The 16595-nt window shown below is 40.4% G+C and overlaps 1 protein-coding gene across 2 annotated transcripts in view; it reads left to right on the plus strand.

Moving 5' to 3' along the window:
- The first annotated feature begins 5360 nt into the window (after window positions 1-5360).
- The window catches only part of LOC108030313 (5-hydroxytryptamine receptor 2A), a 61100-nt gene continuing 49865 nt past the window's right edge, over window positions 5361-16595 (plus strand). For both annotated transcript variants that reach the window (XM_044092221.2, XM_050887798.1), the window contains exon 1: window positions 5361-5700. Coding sequence is in view for 1 of the 2 variants with exons in the window: in XM_050887798.1 (XP_050743755.1) it covers window positions 5681-5700 (20 nt within the window). In the remaining variant the exon portion in view is untranslated. The remainder of the gene's footprint in view (window positions 5701-16595) is intronic.

Consider the following 16595-nt stretch of genomic DNA (forward strand, 5'->3'; position numbering starts at 1 on the left):
ATGGGCTTATTTAATCATTACGCAAACAGTATCAGATTTATGCAATCATTTAATATACATTTGTTATATAACACAAAAATAGTGTGTGTATTTACGGTTGTTTAAAAATTGATTTATTTACTATAAGGAACTTTGTTGTTGCTCTTCATATCTCATTTAACACCCAGGCTTAACGAGCAATCTTCAATCGAATAAATTGATCCCATTACCACTCCACTTAATCAATTTTCATACAAATTAAAAAACAAGCCACATTTCAAACATTAAAGTCAAACATTGAGCTTTCGAGGTGGCTTGGCAAAAAACGGCTATTTTCTCTCGATTGCCTTTTGCGGCTATCATACATGGCGTATGCGACATGTGACAACAGAATTATGCAAATTTCAGTGTCACCTTCAATTGCATGCCGACCGCACACACACCACAAACAACACACACACCTGGGCAGAGGGACAAAGCCAAGTGACAGGGAAAATGGCAGAAAAAATGTTGATTATTTTGCTTGGCAGGAGTGTGTCGATAAAAGCTGAGCGATGCACGTGCTGCGAAATGGCGAAAATCAATAAACAAATAAATAAACGACGGGGCGAGCAAGAGGAGAGCATACATCAAGGCGGCTTAAAGGCAAGAAAAGTCTATTTAAATTGTCAACAACACACTTTATTGTGTGAAATTAAGGCCCGAATGGGGGTCGTTTAAGGTATCCTCGCTTCTACGGCGTGTGTAATTGAGTCGTGTCTTTGCTATTGTTTGCTCGTTGCCTAAGTCAAAAATATCTCAACGCACTTGCAAGTTAAACCGCAGAAACAGAGAAAAGTTGTGTCTGCGGGAGCCTGCTTCTAGTTGCGTGCAAGTTTTACAAGCGAAAACTTGGCTGTCCGGGATACTTTATGTGCAAATTTTTGGTCTGGCAAGAAACACAATTCCCACAGAGAGACATCCACCGACTAGCACACTCGCACACACCACCCGCACATACGCATGCACTCTGCTACATGGTCAGCAATTTTGCTTGTTGCCGTTGTCAGCTGACAAGTCATTTGCATGCACACGCAGCAGTCGAACAAACACTCCTTCCCTCACACACACACACCGAGAAAAAAAGGGGAAACAAAACAATGCCAACGGGCAACGCACACAAAAAATGGCTTTAACTTGGGGCAACAACTCGAACTGCCACTACAACAAATTGGCCACTCCCTGTTAGCATATAAATCACATTGTAAAAGACAAATTGAAAGATGTTGCTGCGGGCTGCTGTCGTTGCCTCAGTCCCATGCAATTAACATGCACACAGAATGCATTTAAAGGTCTATGCCGAATACCAGCCCATCCTGCGACCGAATTCCAAGAGACACACATGGACACTGAGAGAAAGAGTGGATCTGTGGGATTGTAAGTAAAAAATTAAGGCCTTCGATAAGGACTATACTCCAAACTAAAGAAGTCGTATAAATCTGATGGTAAATAATATTTATAATATTCTGTGGTGATATAAAACTATACGATGGGATAACATATATTATGAAATAAAATGTACTGCTATATAAAGTAGGTTTGGAAAGCCAATCGATAGCTTAATTACGATATCATAATTTATCAATATATCGATGATCTAGGCTCAGCTTGGTTTATTTATAAAACAGGACAATTTAAACACCTAGGCTCAATATTTTTTAAAGTTAAATTACAACTGCAGTCAAAATAAATTGTACTTTTATTTTTTCATTTTAATTTACTATAGTATCGATAAAATCGATTAGCAAGCCTATCGATGGTTGACACTTAAAAGTTTGTTTTTAAAAATCAATTTAATATAAGTTAATGAATTTATTTAATATCACACAGTATGGTTCAAATTCTGTAAAATCTAGTAGAAAAGAATATAGCAATATTAAAAAGGACGAAAACCTTTTAAATGTATTTCCCTGCATATAATCACTCATACCTTATAGGGCCCCTCATTTTACAACATTTAAAAGACGTATTCATTGATTTAGAATGACTAAATTGGACTTTTTTATAAATTAAGCTCTGTAAAGGCAATAAGATTTACAATCATTTTGAGGACGAACATGCCTATATCCAATCCAAATCAAATGGTGACTCATGACACTAACGTCTTGTAGTGGAACTCTGTAAACAGTTCTTGCTGTTGGACAATGGCAAGAGTGCCTTAAACCATTTGCAACCACTCCCTCCGCCCATGAATTGATTCTGGCCCTGCCCATGGAGCCGGCAAATGATGGACTGCCGGCCAGGCACTGAGCTGACCCCGGTTGCCCCTTTGGCCTCCAGTGAGAGCAACAATTAAATGTCAAGTCTGCTGATTAATCCTAATGCCAGGATGGAAAGCTGGGAAAGTTGGCCAGGGAGGGGTCGGGCAGATGACCACAGTGTTGTCAAGCCGACGCTGTCTCCTAGGAAATTCAATTTTCCAAGGCAATTACCCGGCACAGTGGCCAATGCCTATGAGAAACAAAACAGCTTTTCTGCTATTACTAAATGCATATTGAACGAATCATGGTTGATGGCTGTGTTCGACACTCGGAATCGGGAAAACCCTCACGATTTGCATGCATAAACAAGGATCATCAAAGGCGGTGGGGCTAACTCCTAAGCGTTATTTACTGTACCCGGCGGCAAAGCTGGAGAAAATAATGCCATTGGCTTACCTTCTCCCCAGCCACCCCACAACCCAATTTCAGCGTCGAGGCGACAATGGCGAACCATTTAAATGCGAATAAGGTAGAGATGTCTTCAAGAAGGAGATAAGCTTTATTGTTTATTAGAAATGATTATTATTAATATTCACACAATGGGAATTTAAGGTTCAAAGTGGTCTTTGACACTAATTTTCCATCTCTCTGGCCGTCTAATGAGTTTTTCCAGGTGTTCTTTGCTGGCGAGAGATTATCAGATTGTGCCTCCTCCTTTGTTAGGGTACTAAAATCTCACTCTGCCTGCTAAACTCAATAAGAAAATATGTCAAGTTGTTGCCGGGACAACGTTTAAGCGGTCACGTAACCCACTCCTGTCGCTTTTCCATATTTTCCGACCCCTCGCAATGACCGCAGGCGGGTTGGTAAAGTTGCCTGCCAACTTTGTAGCCTTTTTTTTGCTGCCTGGTTTTTTAGGTGTGCGGCGCTAAGTGCATTTTAATTTGTCTTTTAAAACGACGTCCCCACCGCTCACCGCTTTTCCGTCCAATCTGCTGTGCATATTTTCCGCAGAGCTTTTCCGTATTTATTACTGCTCGCCATCGTCACTGTCAGTGCAGCAAATGACTACAAATTAAATTTTCGCAAACTGCTCTTTGCCCTCGCAGACACAAGACAGGTGATTATGCATATTTTAAATGGTCGGTTCCATCATCCGGCCCCTCTTTCGCCCGGCCAGCAGGCTGCCTCCCGCCTCCCTCGATGGGAAAGCCTTTTTAATGGCCAACAGACGTTTGATATTGAACAGATGAAAAGCGGCAAATAAATTCATTATTTGCTTTGGCCCTCGATTTGTTATTGGATCTGCCGGCGCTGAAATTTTGATTACTTTTTTCTCGCAATTTCTGTTTGCGATTCTGACAGTCGCCCCATAATTGATTAATCATCAGCGGCGGACAGGGAGCATGCTCTCGGAAAATATAAACTATTTTTCTTCTTAGCGTTGAACATTTTGGCAAGATCTGCGGGAGGCGAGCGGTCGAGCAAAGGAAATGCCAAATAAACGAAGCGAAAGATAAAAGCGAAAAAATGGGAAATGCATAATTATGAATTAGTTATTGGCCATTAGTTCACTCTGGGAAGGAGAGCAAAAAGTGCAGAGCAGCGCAACTAAAACGGAAGTAAAGCACAGTGCCAAAGTCTGTGGATGGCGTTCAACTTAATTAGACAGTGGTTGTTTAAAATTCACTAACACGATTCCACTTAGGCAAATAGGCAAGTTTGGTTTCCTTATTTATTCTCCCTATTTTTGCGCTTTTTCTATCGTCCATAATTTATTTATTATTATAGTATTTATTTATACTACATATATAGTATAGTATATTTATTATTTTAGTATGTTTAACTATTAACATGTGTGACAGGGTTGGCTCGTGGGAAAATAAAAATGGACAAACTTTTGAAGACACCACACATTTTCTTTCGCTGGCATTTTTATTAAATTTACTAATTTACAATATTATAATTTTAGAAATAAATATAAAAAAATGTAGTGCTAAAATTCTGTGTCCCTAATCGAGCTTCCTCAATTCCAGCTACTCTAAAACCAAATCCAAATGTGTCTCGAATTGTTCAGCAAAAATTGTATTTGTATTCATACGAATAATTTTGAGTTTCTGGGAATCCGACAATTCCAAGAATTTATACTGAAGAGAATGTAAGTATAATTGGCTTAAACAACAAGTTTTTATTGAGCAAAAACAGTTATTTTAAGAGGAACATTGTAATTCCAATTCCTAGCAATGGTTGAGCTTAATAGTACGATAAGTTCAAGTTTCAAGGAATCGGCCAATTCGAGGAAATCAATATGAACAAATGGCTTTAACTATGTGTGAGTGGCGCTTTTAAACTCTATCTTTATTGAACAAAAACAGCAATTTTAAGAGTAATGTACTCTCAGGAATGGCACCTAATGCGATAAGTTCGAAATTCAAGAAAGCGGACTATTTAAAGAATTCGTACTAAAAATAACAGTTTCTTTTGGTTTTCAGTCCCATTTTAAAATATGTTTCTTTGTTTAATGTTCTTGTCTTTTTAAGGCTAATAATAATGCTTTGAATACATTTGTATTTTCCTTAATTTTAAATTATGTAAAACATTTATTAGATGAGTAAAAGAAGAGGGAAAGAAGTAATTCTTCTTCCAAATCATAGTTTTGTTGCATACTTGTAGGCCCTTTTACTTAAGATTTAAAAGATACGTTTTTTCTTTCTCATTAAGAATGTTTAAAATATCTTCAGAATGCTTGTAAAATAAGGTAATGAAACAAACAGTAACTTTAAAAGGACTAAAAAAAAAAGGTACCTGTCGTACATGGCCAAAAGCGCCTATCAGTTGGCCGACGAGCCTATCCCAACAACTGATAAGGCGGCCGAAAGAGCGGGAGAGTTACGAATGGCCCGCTCTTCGGCAGAGCGAAACTCTCCACTGGGCTAAGAGAGCGCCGCAACGGGACTTCGTGTTGGCCAGGAAGCAACGAGGACGCCTTCGGGCGCTGCCGCTGCCCTGGCTATGACGTAGTCGCTGCCGCAGCTACCGCCGCTGCCTCAGCCGCTGCCGACGGCGGCAGCGGCAGCGAACGCTTGCTGCTGATAAACAGTTTTCGTTTATCATCAGTTTGTCGATGGCACAGCGCGCAACTGGACGTACTTTCGCATCTTGCCACTGGCACCAGGCGCCCGACTCGCGTTTGCCACTACCATTTCTGCCACTCCTGTGTGTGTGTTGGCCCAGTCCGTATCAGTGACTGTATCTGTGTGCGTGGCGGTGTCCCTGTGTGCGCGGCCGCCGCGGGTGTGTGCGTGTGGGCCAACTTTAAACGCTCTTATCAGCGCGCGTGTGAAGCATGAGCCTGGTGCAAACAAAGTTTTGGCGGCATTTTCAATTAATGGCAGTGCCAGCAGAGGCCACCAAAATTGCACAAAAAATTCCATTGGGGAAAACCGAAAGCACAGCATAAAATGAACATTTATTTAAATATGTAAGTAATGGAAACTTTAAGTAAAGTTATTTAAAAAGTGAACAATATATATGTTGTTCCAAAAAAGATTAAAATTCTGTGATGAAAAGGAAAGGAAAGTTAAAACAACACACAGAAAAGCAAACAAACAACAAACTGAACTTAACGAAATATATTTTTATGCATATGTTGGGATATTATAAAATGATTACTGAGTTTCAAATGCCTGGCAGCTGGCCAAATACTATATAAGCTAAACTGTAAAAAGTTTGCAAATTAGGACTTATGCCCATGTTTAATTGGGCGCAAACCAATTCGTGGGTAGTGTTTAATTTGGTGGAAAATAAAATTAAGCAGTATATATATAGTTAGCAAGGTATTTATGCAAAATGCAAAAACTCCAAAAGTCTATTAAACTGAATTATTAAACTGAATAAATTTAAAATCAAATGTGGCAAAAGGTTAAATAATTTAATGTGTTAAGTTTGTTTACTAAATCTTGTTTGAAAAAAATCTGATAACATATCGCCAATAATGTTTAATTGGCTAAAAACAAGTTGGTCAAATATTTAAGGCTACTTTAACATGTAGAAGGCAGAACTTTACAAAATACAAGCCAAAAGTTTAAGTAGTTTTTAAAAAATGTTTTTCGATAACGCAACCAGCAAGCTTAAGTTTAGTAAACTATTCTTTCGTTTGTAATTAATTTTATAATTAAAATGAAACAAGTATAATGAGCAGAGTTAGGAAATGAATAAGTAAATATTCTGCAAAACATACCTTGTGCCAAAATGATTTGGGCTAATTAGACAAGCTTAAAATGGATTTTTGCCGAATTTAACGATTTCGATGGCCTTTATTACATTGTTCTAATTTTGTCTTGTGCCCGACAACATTTCCATGCATATTTGATTGGCAGTCGCGGAGCCATAATTCATTCCACGAAATCTTTCCATTATTCACTCGGTTCACAAAATTGCACAGGCCAACATGGAGAAATTACAAAAAATGCGCTGCGACTTGAAAAGTCAAAAATTATGTAAATGCAAAACATTTTGTGTTGCCCTATGCATGTAAACAATTTTTTGCACCATTATGCGCCATCAAGTATGCAAAGATATGTTGTTCCAGAGCGCCCGGCCCCACTTTCTCTGTTCCCAGTTCCTTCCACCTGCCAGGATCCGAGCTTGGAGGGGGAAATACGGGGTTTGGACAGGTAGTCACTCACCTGAGTCGCAGGCTGCGGGCGGCTTTTGACATGCCAGCCAGCGTGTAGAACATCAGAATGTTTAGATTTATGTGAGCCAGTGACAGCTGCAGGCGGAGATCCAGATTTTCGAGCAGGCCGAGGCACAGCAAGGCTGTGACCCCTAATCCTGCTCCCTGCTAATCCTTCAAACTGTGCAAATCACTTTTGGCAGTTCTCTCGGTCTGCGTCCCGTTCCGCTGGCGCAAAAGTTGAAAGTTTTGCTGTGATGTAATCGCATTTGCTCCGGCTGTCTCTTTAATTAAATTTAAGAGACTGACAAAAAATAAGCAGCGCCGCCTGCCTACGGAGCGTGCAATATTTAACTTTCGAGTTTTGCATTCAATTCACGCACAGAAACTTGGCCAACACACACTCGCCCAAACGCCCACACACTCACAGCAGAGATTCTGAACACTGTTTCTTGGCCCGATTTTACTGTGTGAGCTGGGCAAATCCCCGGCATGCTTTTAGTAGACAAAATATGCGCCTTTGGCGCTAAGTTTTTCTGGGCGACATTTGTTACTTTTATTTACGCACACGCAAGGAGCACTGAAAGAAAAATGTAGATATTTGTTGTATGCTTTCTTTGAGGGTGGATTCTAATATTTTTAATGCAAGCTATTTAGTGGTTATTAACAAAATCTATTCACATACCAACCTTTCTTGGCCAAAATATTGTTATTACTACTATAGAATTATTTTAAAAATTTTGTTTTGTCTTTAAAGGATTAAAAAACCGGTAACTTTATGATATTAAATTTTTATATGATATCCATTTAATAAGCAATTCAAAAATAAGCAAAATATTTTAAAATGCTAAAAAAATTTATAAAAATATACTTTTTTACAATAAATTAAACCTACCCGTATAAAACAAGCTAAACTTTTAAGAAAATAATATTAGCTAATGTTTAAGGCCATGAGAAAACGCTTAGAATAGCGGTCCAAAAAAATTGATTATTTATCTATCATGGATAATATTCTTTATTGATTTTGATTTGTATTTTTTCCCGTGCCCTTCTTCTCCCCCCGGCAAATAAGATTAACGTTCCCAGTGAAGCCGTGGCTCAAAGTAGTGAGCCCCATAAAAGCACGGGGCGGTCGGGACCTTAACCCCTGCCATAACCCAAATATAAACCACAGTCAACGAGGCACACACATGCCCGAGGTGTTTCATTCATCATCAAGTGGCAAAGTGGCACGTTCCGCTCTCCAGCACCGAGCTTACACCCCTAGACATCCGGACCCCCTTTATGTGCAACTTTTCCTATATTATGCGAACAATGTTTGAAACTTTGGCTGGCTTGCGGGTCGCAGATCTAATGCTCAGGCCCTTGGGCCCGGCCACTCCACTCCTTCGCCTCGCACTCTGCATAATTTAGGGTTTAAAATTTTTTATTGCCTACATTTGGGCGTCGGCTGCGGCAATGAGCCCGGTTTTATGAGTCGGTCGGTGAGCTGCATTAATCCCCCCTGCAGCCATCAAATGAGCTCAGCGACCAACGTGCTGCGGCATAAATTAAACAATTGCCAGCCATGTGTTTGACCAGCGGCGAATTACGCATACGCCGCGTTGTCAGCTGCGAAAAATTCAGGAACAGCTACAGCTTCCATTTCCCTACTGCTTAGCCAAGTCTTGGGCCCTAGAATTGTTTAATATTAAATTCGGCACTGACCCAGAAACTTTTAAGCAGCTTAAATGTTAATTAATTTCAAAGAAAAACCAAATTTGTGGAAGTTTTGCCAAATGGAAATGGAACTGTCAACGTTTCTGTGCGGGTCTGTGTAGATTGTGTGCCTAAAAATGTACAAGATATATATTTGCGCGGCTACATCCGACTCCATTAACATTTAATTTTCGCCGGCGCTCCATTTTAATGTGAAAGCCACTTCAACTTTGAGTCGGCTACGGCGAAATAAATTACAATCAAATGGCTGCGCCAGCCAGGGAAATGTGCGTCCGCAGCAGTAAAGTTTAATATTTCTGCCTTTAAAAGGGCAGGAATTATTAAAAAATTGTGCAATAAAGGGGAAAGGACTGGCGGGACGAGAAGGACAAGCAGGACGGGCAGGATGAGGTTGACGGGCGAAGCGAGACGAAGAGTAGACATTAACCTGATGCGAAACCGGCAGCAGCCGAAAAATGTTTAGTCGTAAACATATTAAAAGCTACTTTGCATAAACTTGGCCCGTCAAGGATCTGCCTTCTTATTTTGGCGACCCTGCGCCGCGAAGGGGACACATTGCCATTTGCGATTTATTGAAAAGGGAAAAGCGAACGGTGGCAAACGGCAGAAACCCATAAAAGCCCCGAGCAGGGGGGAAATCGTTGGAAAAGCGAGGAAAACCCGGACAAAAGCAGAGCCCAGAATTCTGACGGCCGCTTGACGACCTGACGACAAGTCCTCAGCAGGAAAGGTGGACCTCGGAGATGGGGTCACCGCCATTCACTCTTTATTAGGCTGGCCAGCTGACTGCTGAAAAGGCTTCATTAAAAACACATTTTCAGCACCAATGTTTACGCCAGAGTCCAAAGTCCTTGATCGACGCAATGCAGCGCCATCGATACAAATAAAAAGGCCAGATGGAATTCAAATGGGAAAGCAGCTAATATATTTTGCATTTGAAAGGCAGCTGTCAGCAGGGCAAGAGCAGAGCAAACTACTGAGCTGACACTAGAATGCGAATTTGTATTGAAACCGATTATAAGTGGAGAAGACAATATTAAATTCCAGCGGGTATCGATAAGCAAGTATTTTATTCTGGCTTAGATAGGAAACCAGAAAAAAATTTGATTTCCCTTGAAATTTAAGTGACGATCAATGGAAAAAAAACATTAAATTACAGTGGATATCGACAGAAAAAGTATTTATTCAGGCTAAGATTGGATAAAAACTTATAAGAAATTTTGACTCCCTTGGTTAAGTATTTCTATACAACTAGAAGAAAAGAATTATTTGCAAATAAAATTTGATAGTAAACATCTATTTCTTGGAAATGCCAAAAGATTACGAATAAATATGCTTGTGTTTAACCAGATTTTAATTTTTTCAATCGATTCTTTCCCTTTTTAAAAGTTATAGAATGTCATTTTGCTATTTTCTTACTATGTTCTTGTAATTTACTTTATGCTTTCTTTTTAATATAGTTTATATTTTAAACAGAAACGAATAAATTTCTCGTCAGACAAAGCACTTAAGCCAGATAAGAAGGGAACATAATTCAGTACTCTACGTACTAAAGATTAAATATGCATCGACCAAGATCCAAAGGTGACCAGCATCACTAAGCCATAAAAGAGAGCTCCGCACATCTGGCCCAAGTCCGAGTCCCGCATTTTTAAACTGACTTTGGAGGAGGGCCCGTATATATATGTAGACATTTATGTACCCTAGGAGTTAGTTTATCAGAGCGGCAGCGGCGACTTATTTATATTTTGCCACGGCATTTGCGTGTCAGCTGGTGTCAAAGCGGCTAAGCAAAATATTTACAATGCAACGGAGCGCGATAAAGCGGGTCGAAACACAGCGGACGGGGCACGCCGAACTATGGATGCAAGGATGGCGCTGCGGGGGCCCAGATACGTCTGTCTGTGAGTAGATAATCAAGTTTCAATTTGGAAACAACTCCGAGGAGTGTCTGGAATTTTAAGCGGATCTCGAACCGAACCAATTGGCCTAGGCATCGCGTGTGTGCGACAAAAAAGGCGAAATGCGAAATAGAAAACAGAAATACAACAATAAATAGGGCTGGAATGAAAGCGGGATGGCAGCAAAGCCAGCGAAATGTACACAAAAGACTGCATTTGACAGGGGCAGTAGAACGGTGCCAGGACATGGTAGAACCCATGGAAGCCACACACACACATCAAAGCACAGGCTACACGCATCGATGGTCCTGCTGCTGTTCCTGCAGCATATAGAGGCAGTAAATACACCGCAAAAAATACTATTATTATTAAATTAGATGTTGTAATAAGTGAAATATTTGTGGAATAAGAATCTTAGAAGTAAAATATGCTGTAAGAAAGTTACAACATGGAAAAATAGGACAAAATGTTTTGAAATTGTTAAAAAAAACTAAATTAAGATGTATCTTTAAAGTAAAATATGACTTAAGACATTTATGAACAACATTTTTTAAAATTCTAGAAACAAAAAAATATGGTCTGCAATAAAATTTAAAGATAAGATTAGATTTAAGATATTTTTTAAACATTCAATGTGTTTCCTTCCCAACTGGTAATTCACAATTAATTTCTTACAAGGTACCATTAAAAATAAGGAATATATTAGTTTATTGTGCATGTTAAAGAGAATAAAGCCGTAACATAAGCATTTTAACCTACTTCCGAAACATTCCAATGCGGGAATAGAAGGCACCCACAATGGTAATTTCCTATAAGTAGATACCCCATACCAACAAACAACACAGTTTTGGGAGTGGACACCCCTGCTTCTGGATTTCAGTTAATGACCTATTCAAGTGACATATTTTTCTCTCTGCAATGTCCAGTTCATTATGCCACTGGAACAGTTTAATGTCGCTTAAAGGGGCGCTGTTTTCGCGAAACAAAACCGCAAAATATGGTGCACAGAGGGGCGTTGACTGGGCGGTAGGGGGCGGGGCAGGAGCGGATGCCCGGGGCGGTCGCAAGGGTTCTGGGCTGCGGACAATGGCCGCCCCACATTGCGACTGCTTCGGCGAGTGAGTGTGTGCGAGTGTTTGCATTATAAGCAATTTTCCATTTTTCGTTCCATTTTTTCGCCTTCGCTCCTTTAAGTTCTCGCTCGACGCTTTGTTACACGCTGACAGGCGGCGACTATGAAGGCGAAACGTAATGAAAATGGCAACAAACAAAATAATTGAAATTTGGTTTAGCACAGAGCAGCAGCAGTGGCAGCAGCCATGGCGAAAAAACTGGAATTGGCCAAATGAGAAGGAATGCCAGAACAAAAGGAGCGGCGGCAGACGGAGATGGCCAAAAGCGAGCGACGGCTAAGAGGGCCCTTTAAAGCCCGCAAAACGGAAAGAACCGAGGAGGAAAAACCTCAAGCAATAAGCCAAGGCGGGTTTTCCTTGGCCGGGGGGGAGGAGTAAAAATGGGGAAAAAGGCGAGCAATGAGCAGGATGACAATGTCCTCGTATTGTGTGCAGATTTGTCAGTTGATTTTGTTTTTCCTTTTTTATTCGCTTTTTTATACTTTTTTTTGTGTGTCCCCGTTGCTGGAGAAACTTCCTCGGCCGTTGCAAATTAAATTTTCCAATTCGCAACGCCCATTCTTTTGCCTTATTTTCCTCGCCTTCTGGCTTTGACTCCGACTTTGGGCGTATTCAATTTTCTAATTTCGTATAAATTTCCAGGGAAAGCGGAATTATCTTAACCGCAAACAGCAAGACCTGAGCTTTGTTGAAATTAGAAACGAACAACCACAGCCGAGAGTCTTGGCCAACTCGCTCTAGACTCGCACGTAGCATTGCGAGAGTAATATGCTGTGCCGGAAAAGATAAGTCCCCCCAGGGGTCTTGGGCAAAAATTTGTCCAATTTCTTTGCGTTGAAGGCAAATATGATACAAATATTTTAACCAGGGCAAAATATTTATCTCGCTTCTAATGCGACTGAGTCCTTTTAAGGACCCACACACTCGTGCTCACAAATGCAAAATGACAAAATAAATTCACTTCGTTTCGTGCCCAATTTTCCGGCCAGCAACAAAATGGGAGCATGCCAAAGTGAAAGCTCTGCAAAACGAGATTCTGAAACGGATCTGCTGCGATTTGAACTTGCCCAGCGTCTCAGCTTCCATCCGCTTTCCCCAGCTCTCCCCGTCGCCTCTCCCATCGCTTTTCCAACGCTTTTCCGCAACTGCCCTTTTATCCACTTCCACCTGCCCGCCAACACATTTGCATTCGCATTTCGAGCTGAAGCTTGTGCTCGCTGGCATTTCCCATGCATAATTTAAAGCGTTGCCTGCTTTTCGGGGCGGCCTTTAAAGCGGAATCCTCGGTTGACCCGAACGTGCCGCATCTTCGACTCGGCGCAAAGCGCAGCTAAGACCAGAGCAATTACTCGGGGACGTACACCGTTTATTCGACTAATTGCCGCCGTAACAGGTGCACGACCGGGGTCATTACAAATCCGAGTCTAATTGTTACCAAAGGTAATTGCTTGTATCAATGCAGACATCTCATGTCCGCTGCTTGTCGGGCTAATTCCAATTGGCTGGGAAAATGGGGTGGACCAATCACGCCGCCCTACTTTTTCTCATCAATTCTTCATCTTTGAACTCGGCTACATTGCAGTCAACATGCAGAAAGTGTTTTTCCTTCACCCTTTTTTGCCGGTAATTCGGCTGAAGTCTGAGGACCAAGCTGTTGACCTTGAGTTGTGTATGCGAGTGCCACGCCTATTGAAAGGCGCACGCCTTCAAAGCCACCGCCCACCGCCCTCCGCCCATCATCATCATCATACATATACCGAATTTCTTGGCATGCCATCAAACGCAGACTTTTTAATGGAAACGTGTTTGTTTTACCAAATGTAAAATGGCCAAAAAGAGAGAAAGCTCGTAAATTGCAATCCACCAGGAGTGAGCCAGAGCAGGACAGCAATAGCTTCTGTCTGCCTGCAGCATATGTCAAAATTTAATGGCCGCCACACACACAGCATACCACCCAGTCACACACACTCACACAGAAGGAGTAGGGTGGAGCCGTAAAATTAACAAAACTAGAAGCACAAATTACACCAACAGCATCCACTTTCCCTTGGCACATTATTGTTGTTGCTGGCACTGAGTTTGACGCTTTCCCAAGCACACCAAACACACACATAAATATGCACAACTTTCGCTTCGATGTTTTATGGTCAACAAAACTTTTCGCTTTTTTATGGCCTGCCACCAAAAATTATGGCTAATAAATAAAGCACAAAGTAGATCGACCGCCGGAATACCCGTCTACATGGGTGAGCAAATATTTTGTTATGAGAGCCCAACAGGGTGTCAATGATATTTAAATTGTGACCAATAAAAAAAACTAACATGGTAGTAGCTATATATTTATCTATAAATGTTGATAGTATTTAATTTGTTTAAATTTCGTTATATAAAATCAAACGTTATCGAATTTGAAACCAATTTAATTTTTAAATTATAAAATATATGATTTATTTTTATTTATTTATGTAATATATCAATAAGTTTTGTGATAAGAATTATATTCTTCTGTCTAATCTACCTCAAGACTCAAGCACTTACCCCTTGTCATTAAATCTTAAATTTATGACGCCCAACTTGTGATCAGGTAAAGTTCTGTGGGACTTCAAAGTGAGTCCATCGTCAACTGCAACGCCCAAAGTTTGGCATTAATTGCGCCGCCAGGCAGGCAAAGACATTTGAGTTAATTATGCCTCGATTTCGCTGCGAGTAAACAAAGTAATTAAAAAGCAAACATGGCCTTGATGATACCCTCACTGCCTCGCAGAAGGCAGATGGCAATTGTCGGGGATGCGAGGCGCCTCTTGCCTAACTTACTTATGTTGGCAGACGTCGGGCGAGGCACAGTCGGGGCACAGTCGGGGCACGCATTAATGTTAATTATTGAGGCAAGTGACAATTTGAGTGATTTCAGTTGGACAACAAAGCAAACGAGCTGCGAGCAGCAAAACAATCAAGGACACAACAGCGGCTGCCAGGCCATGCCAGCAAATCATTTTGACCAACACTTTTCGGCTTTGCCCGGGCTGGGGGAAGTGTCCTGTCATTTGTTATCTGTTCACTTTGACATATAGCTACAACCAAAAGCATTTCCCCCGCAACCCAGCGCAGTGTTTCACGTTTTTGTACTCTAACAAAGGGTATTGGCAAATTGGCAGAAAGGTTACTATCCAATAGGTATAAGCTCTTTGTGGCAGCCTTGTAAAAACATTCAATTCAAAAGTCTTATTTGGTATTCATTTTTTAATAATGCCTACGCAAGTTTACAAAAAATTAATGAATAATGGGGAGTACCGCAAAAATCACTAGGAATTTGAAATTCATTTTGGGTGTCTAAAACTATGCTGTAACTTCAGACTATATTTCAATTGTATTGCATACTTTTAGATGCCTAAAACAATAATGAACGCTTTAGTCGATAATTTAATTTTCGAACTCAGCTAAACATTTTAACTTATTTATTTATATTACTCAATTGTTTGGCATTATATATTGACATAGTTAAATAAAATTGATCAAAACTATATTGTTGCATAGTTTTAGACACCCGAAAATATGCCTTAGAGATTTTATTTCATTAAGGATCCACAACTGCCAAAAATAATATTGCCTATCATTTTAAAAAACGAATCACAAATGTCTATAGGATCTATCCTTAAAGAGTATATCGTTCGTGAACGTTTTTCTCTTTTTTTTCTCTTTTTTTATTCTTTTTTATTGTATTGCGACAACGTGGTCGCAGCGTTTTCACGCGCAGACACATTGCCAATTATGCCCGCCCACAGCCCACATAATCCCCCACTCCACCCCCCTTACTGACGCACTCCCATATGCAGGATAGATAGATGGCAAGGGAAAAGCAGGAAAAGCGGGAAACGCGAGAATGAATCGTGAGAAATGTCAACACTGTGACATGGCAAAGTGGAAATGGTAATTGCGTGTTAATTGCTTTACGCGTTCCAAGTGCTTTCACCATTCGCACGGGCCTCTCACTTTTCGAGCCCGCCACTAACCTTAGTCCCCCGCCCCCTTAGGCGCCCGCTTTTCCCCTTTTCCGGCACATGTTGGCAGTAGCCAGGCAACGCAACTAATCAATCTACCACTGCACTGCGCCCATGCACGGGATTCATCAATTTTCAGATGCATCCAGCATCGATGCCTGCAATCGCAAATTGCGTTGGCAGCGTGCTTGGATCACGTTGCGTATGAGCAATGTGTGCGCGCGCCCATCAAAAGCGATTGACTTTCTAGTCATGGGCAGCGAAGGGGTAAGAAAATCGCAGGCATAGCCGGCACTTTAATATTCAATCAATGCCGGGAATTCGAGTTGCGTTATGAACATTACTCAGAACCGTGGCAGCGAAGAACTTTTGCAAGTGTTTGCCATTTGGTCTGAACACTTCGTTAGGATAGCCAATAATTAAATCAGGAAATATCTGGAACGCTTCATCACCATTTGTGCGGATAACTGCTGGGAAATTCCCTAAGTAAACATAAATACTTTGTTGAGAGCATTAACTCCACTTAAATGCATACATTTAAGTGCATTTTTTAGTCAGTCATCCTTGAATAGATCCAAATTACAATTTCTTGGTTTATTTATTTAATATTTCAGATATGACTTTTAATGTTTATTTATTCCACACATTAATTTTTGCAACACTCAGGGAGATAAAGAGGACGGTGAGCCAAACATTTTAATAGTTCCTTCACAAATTAAAAGTCTGGAGATTTCTGAAGTAAACAGAAGTATTTTGTGGTTACACCACTTAAATGCAATGCAGAAATAATGAAGATGCATTTGTATTCCCTCATTTATTAAATGAGTTCCAGCGCTATATGTTGAAACTTGCCACTTGTATTTTTAAATATACTTGTTATTTAAAAAATATTTTAATTATTTATTTAAAATATATTTGGTATATAAAACCTTGATTAAGCTTATGTC

This window comes from Drosophila biarmipes, chromosome 2R, assembly GCF_025231255.1.
Source record: "Drosophila biarmipes strain raj3 chromosome 2R, RU_DBia_V1.1, whole genome shotgun sequence".
NCBI classification, from domain to species: Eukaryota; Metazoa; Arthropoda; class Insecta; order Diptera; family Drosophilidae; genus Drosophila; species Drosophila biarmipes.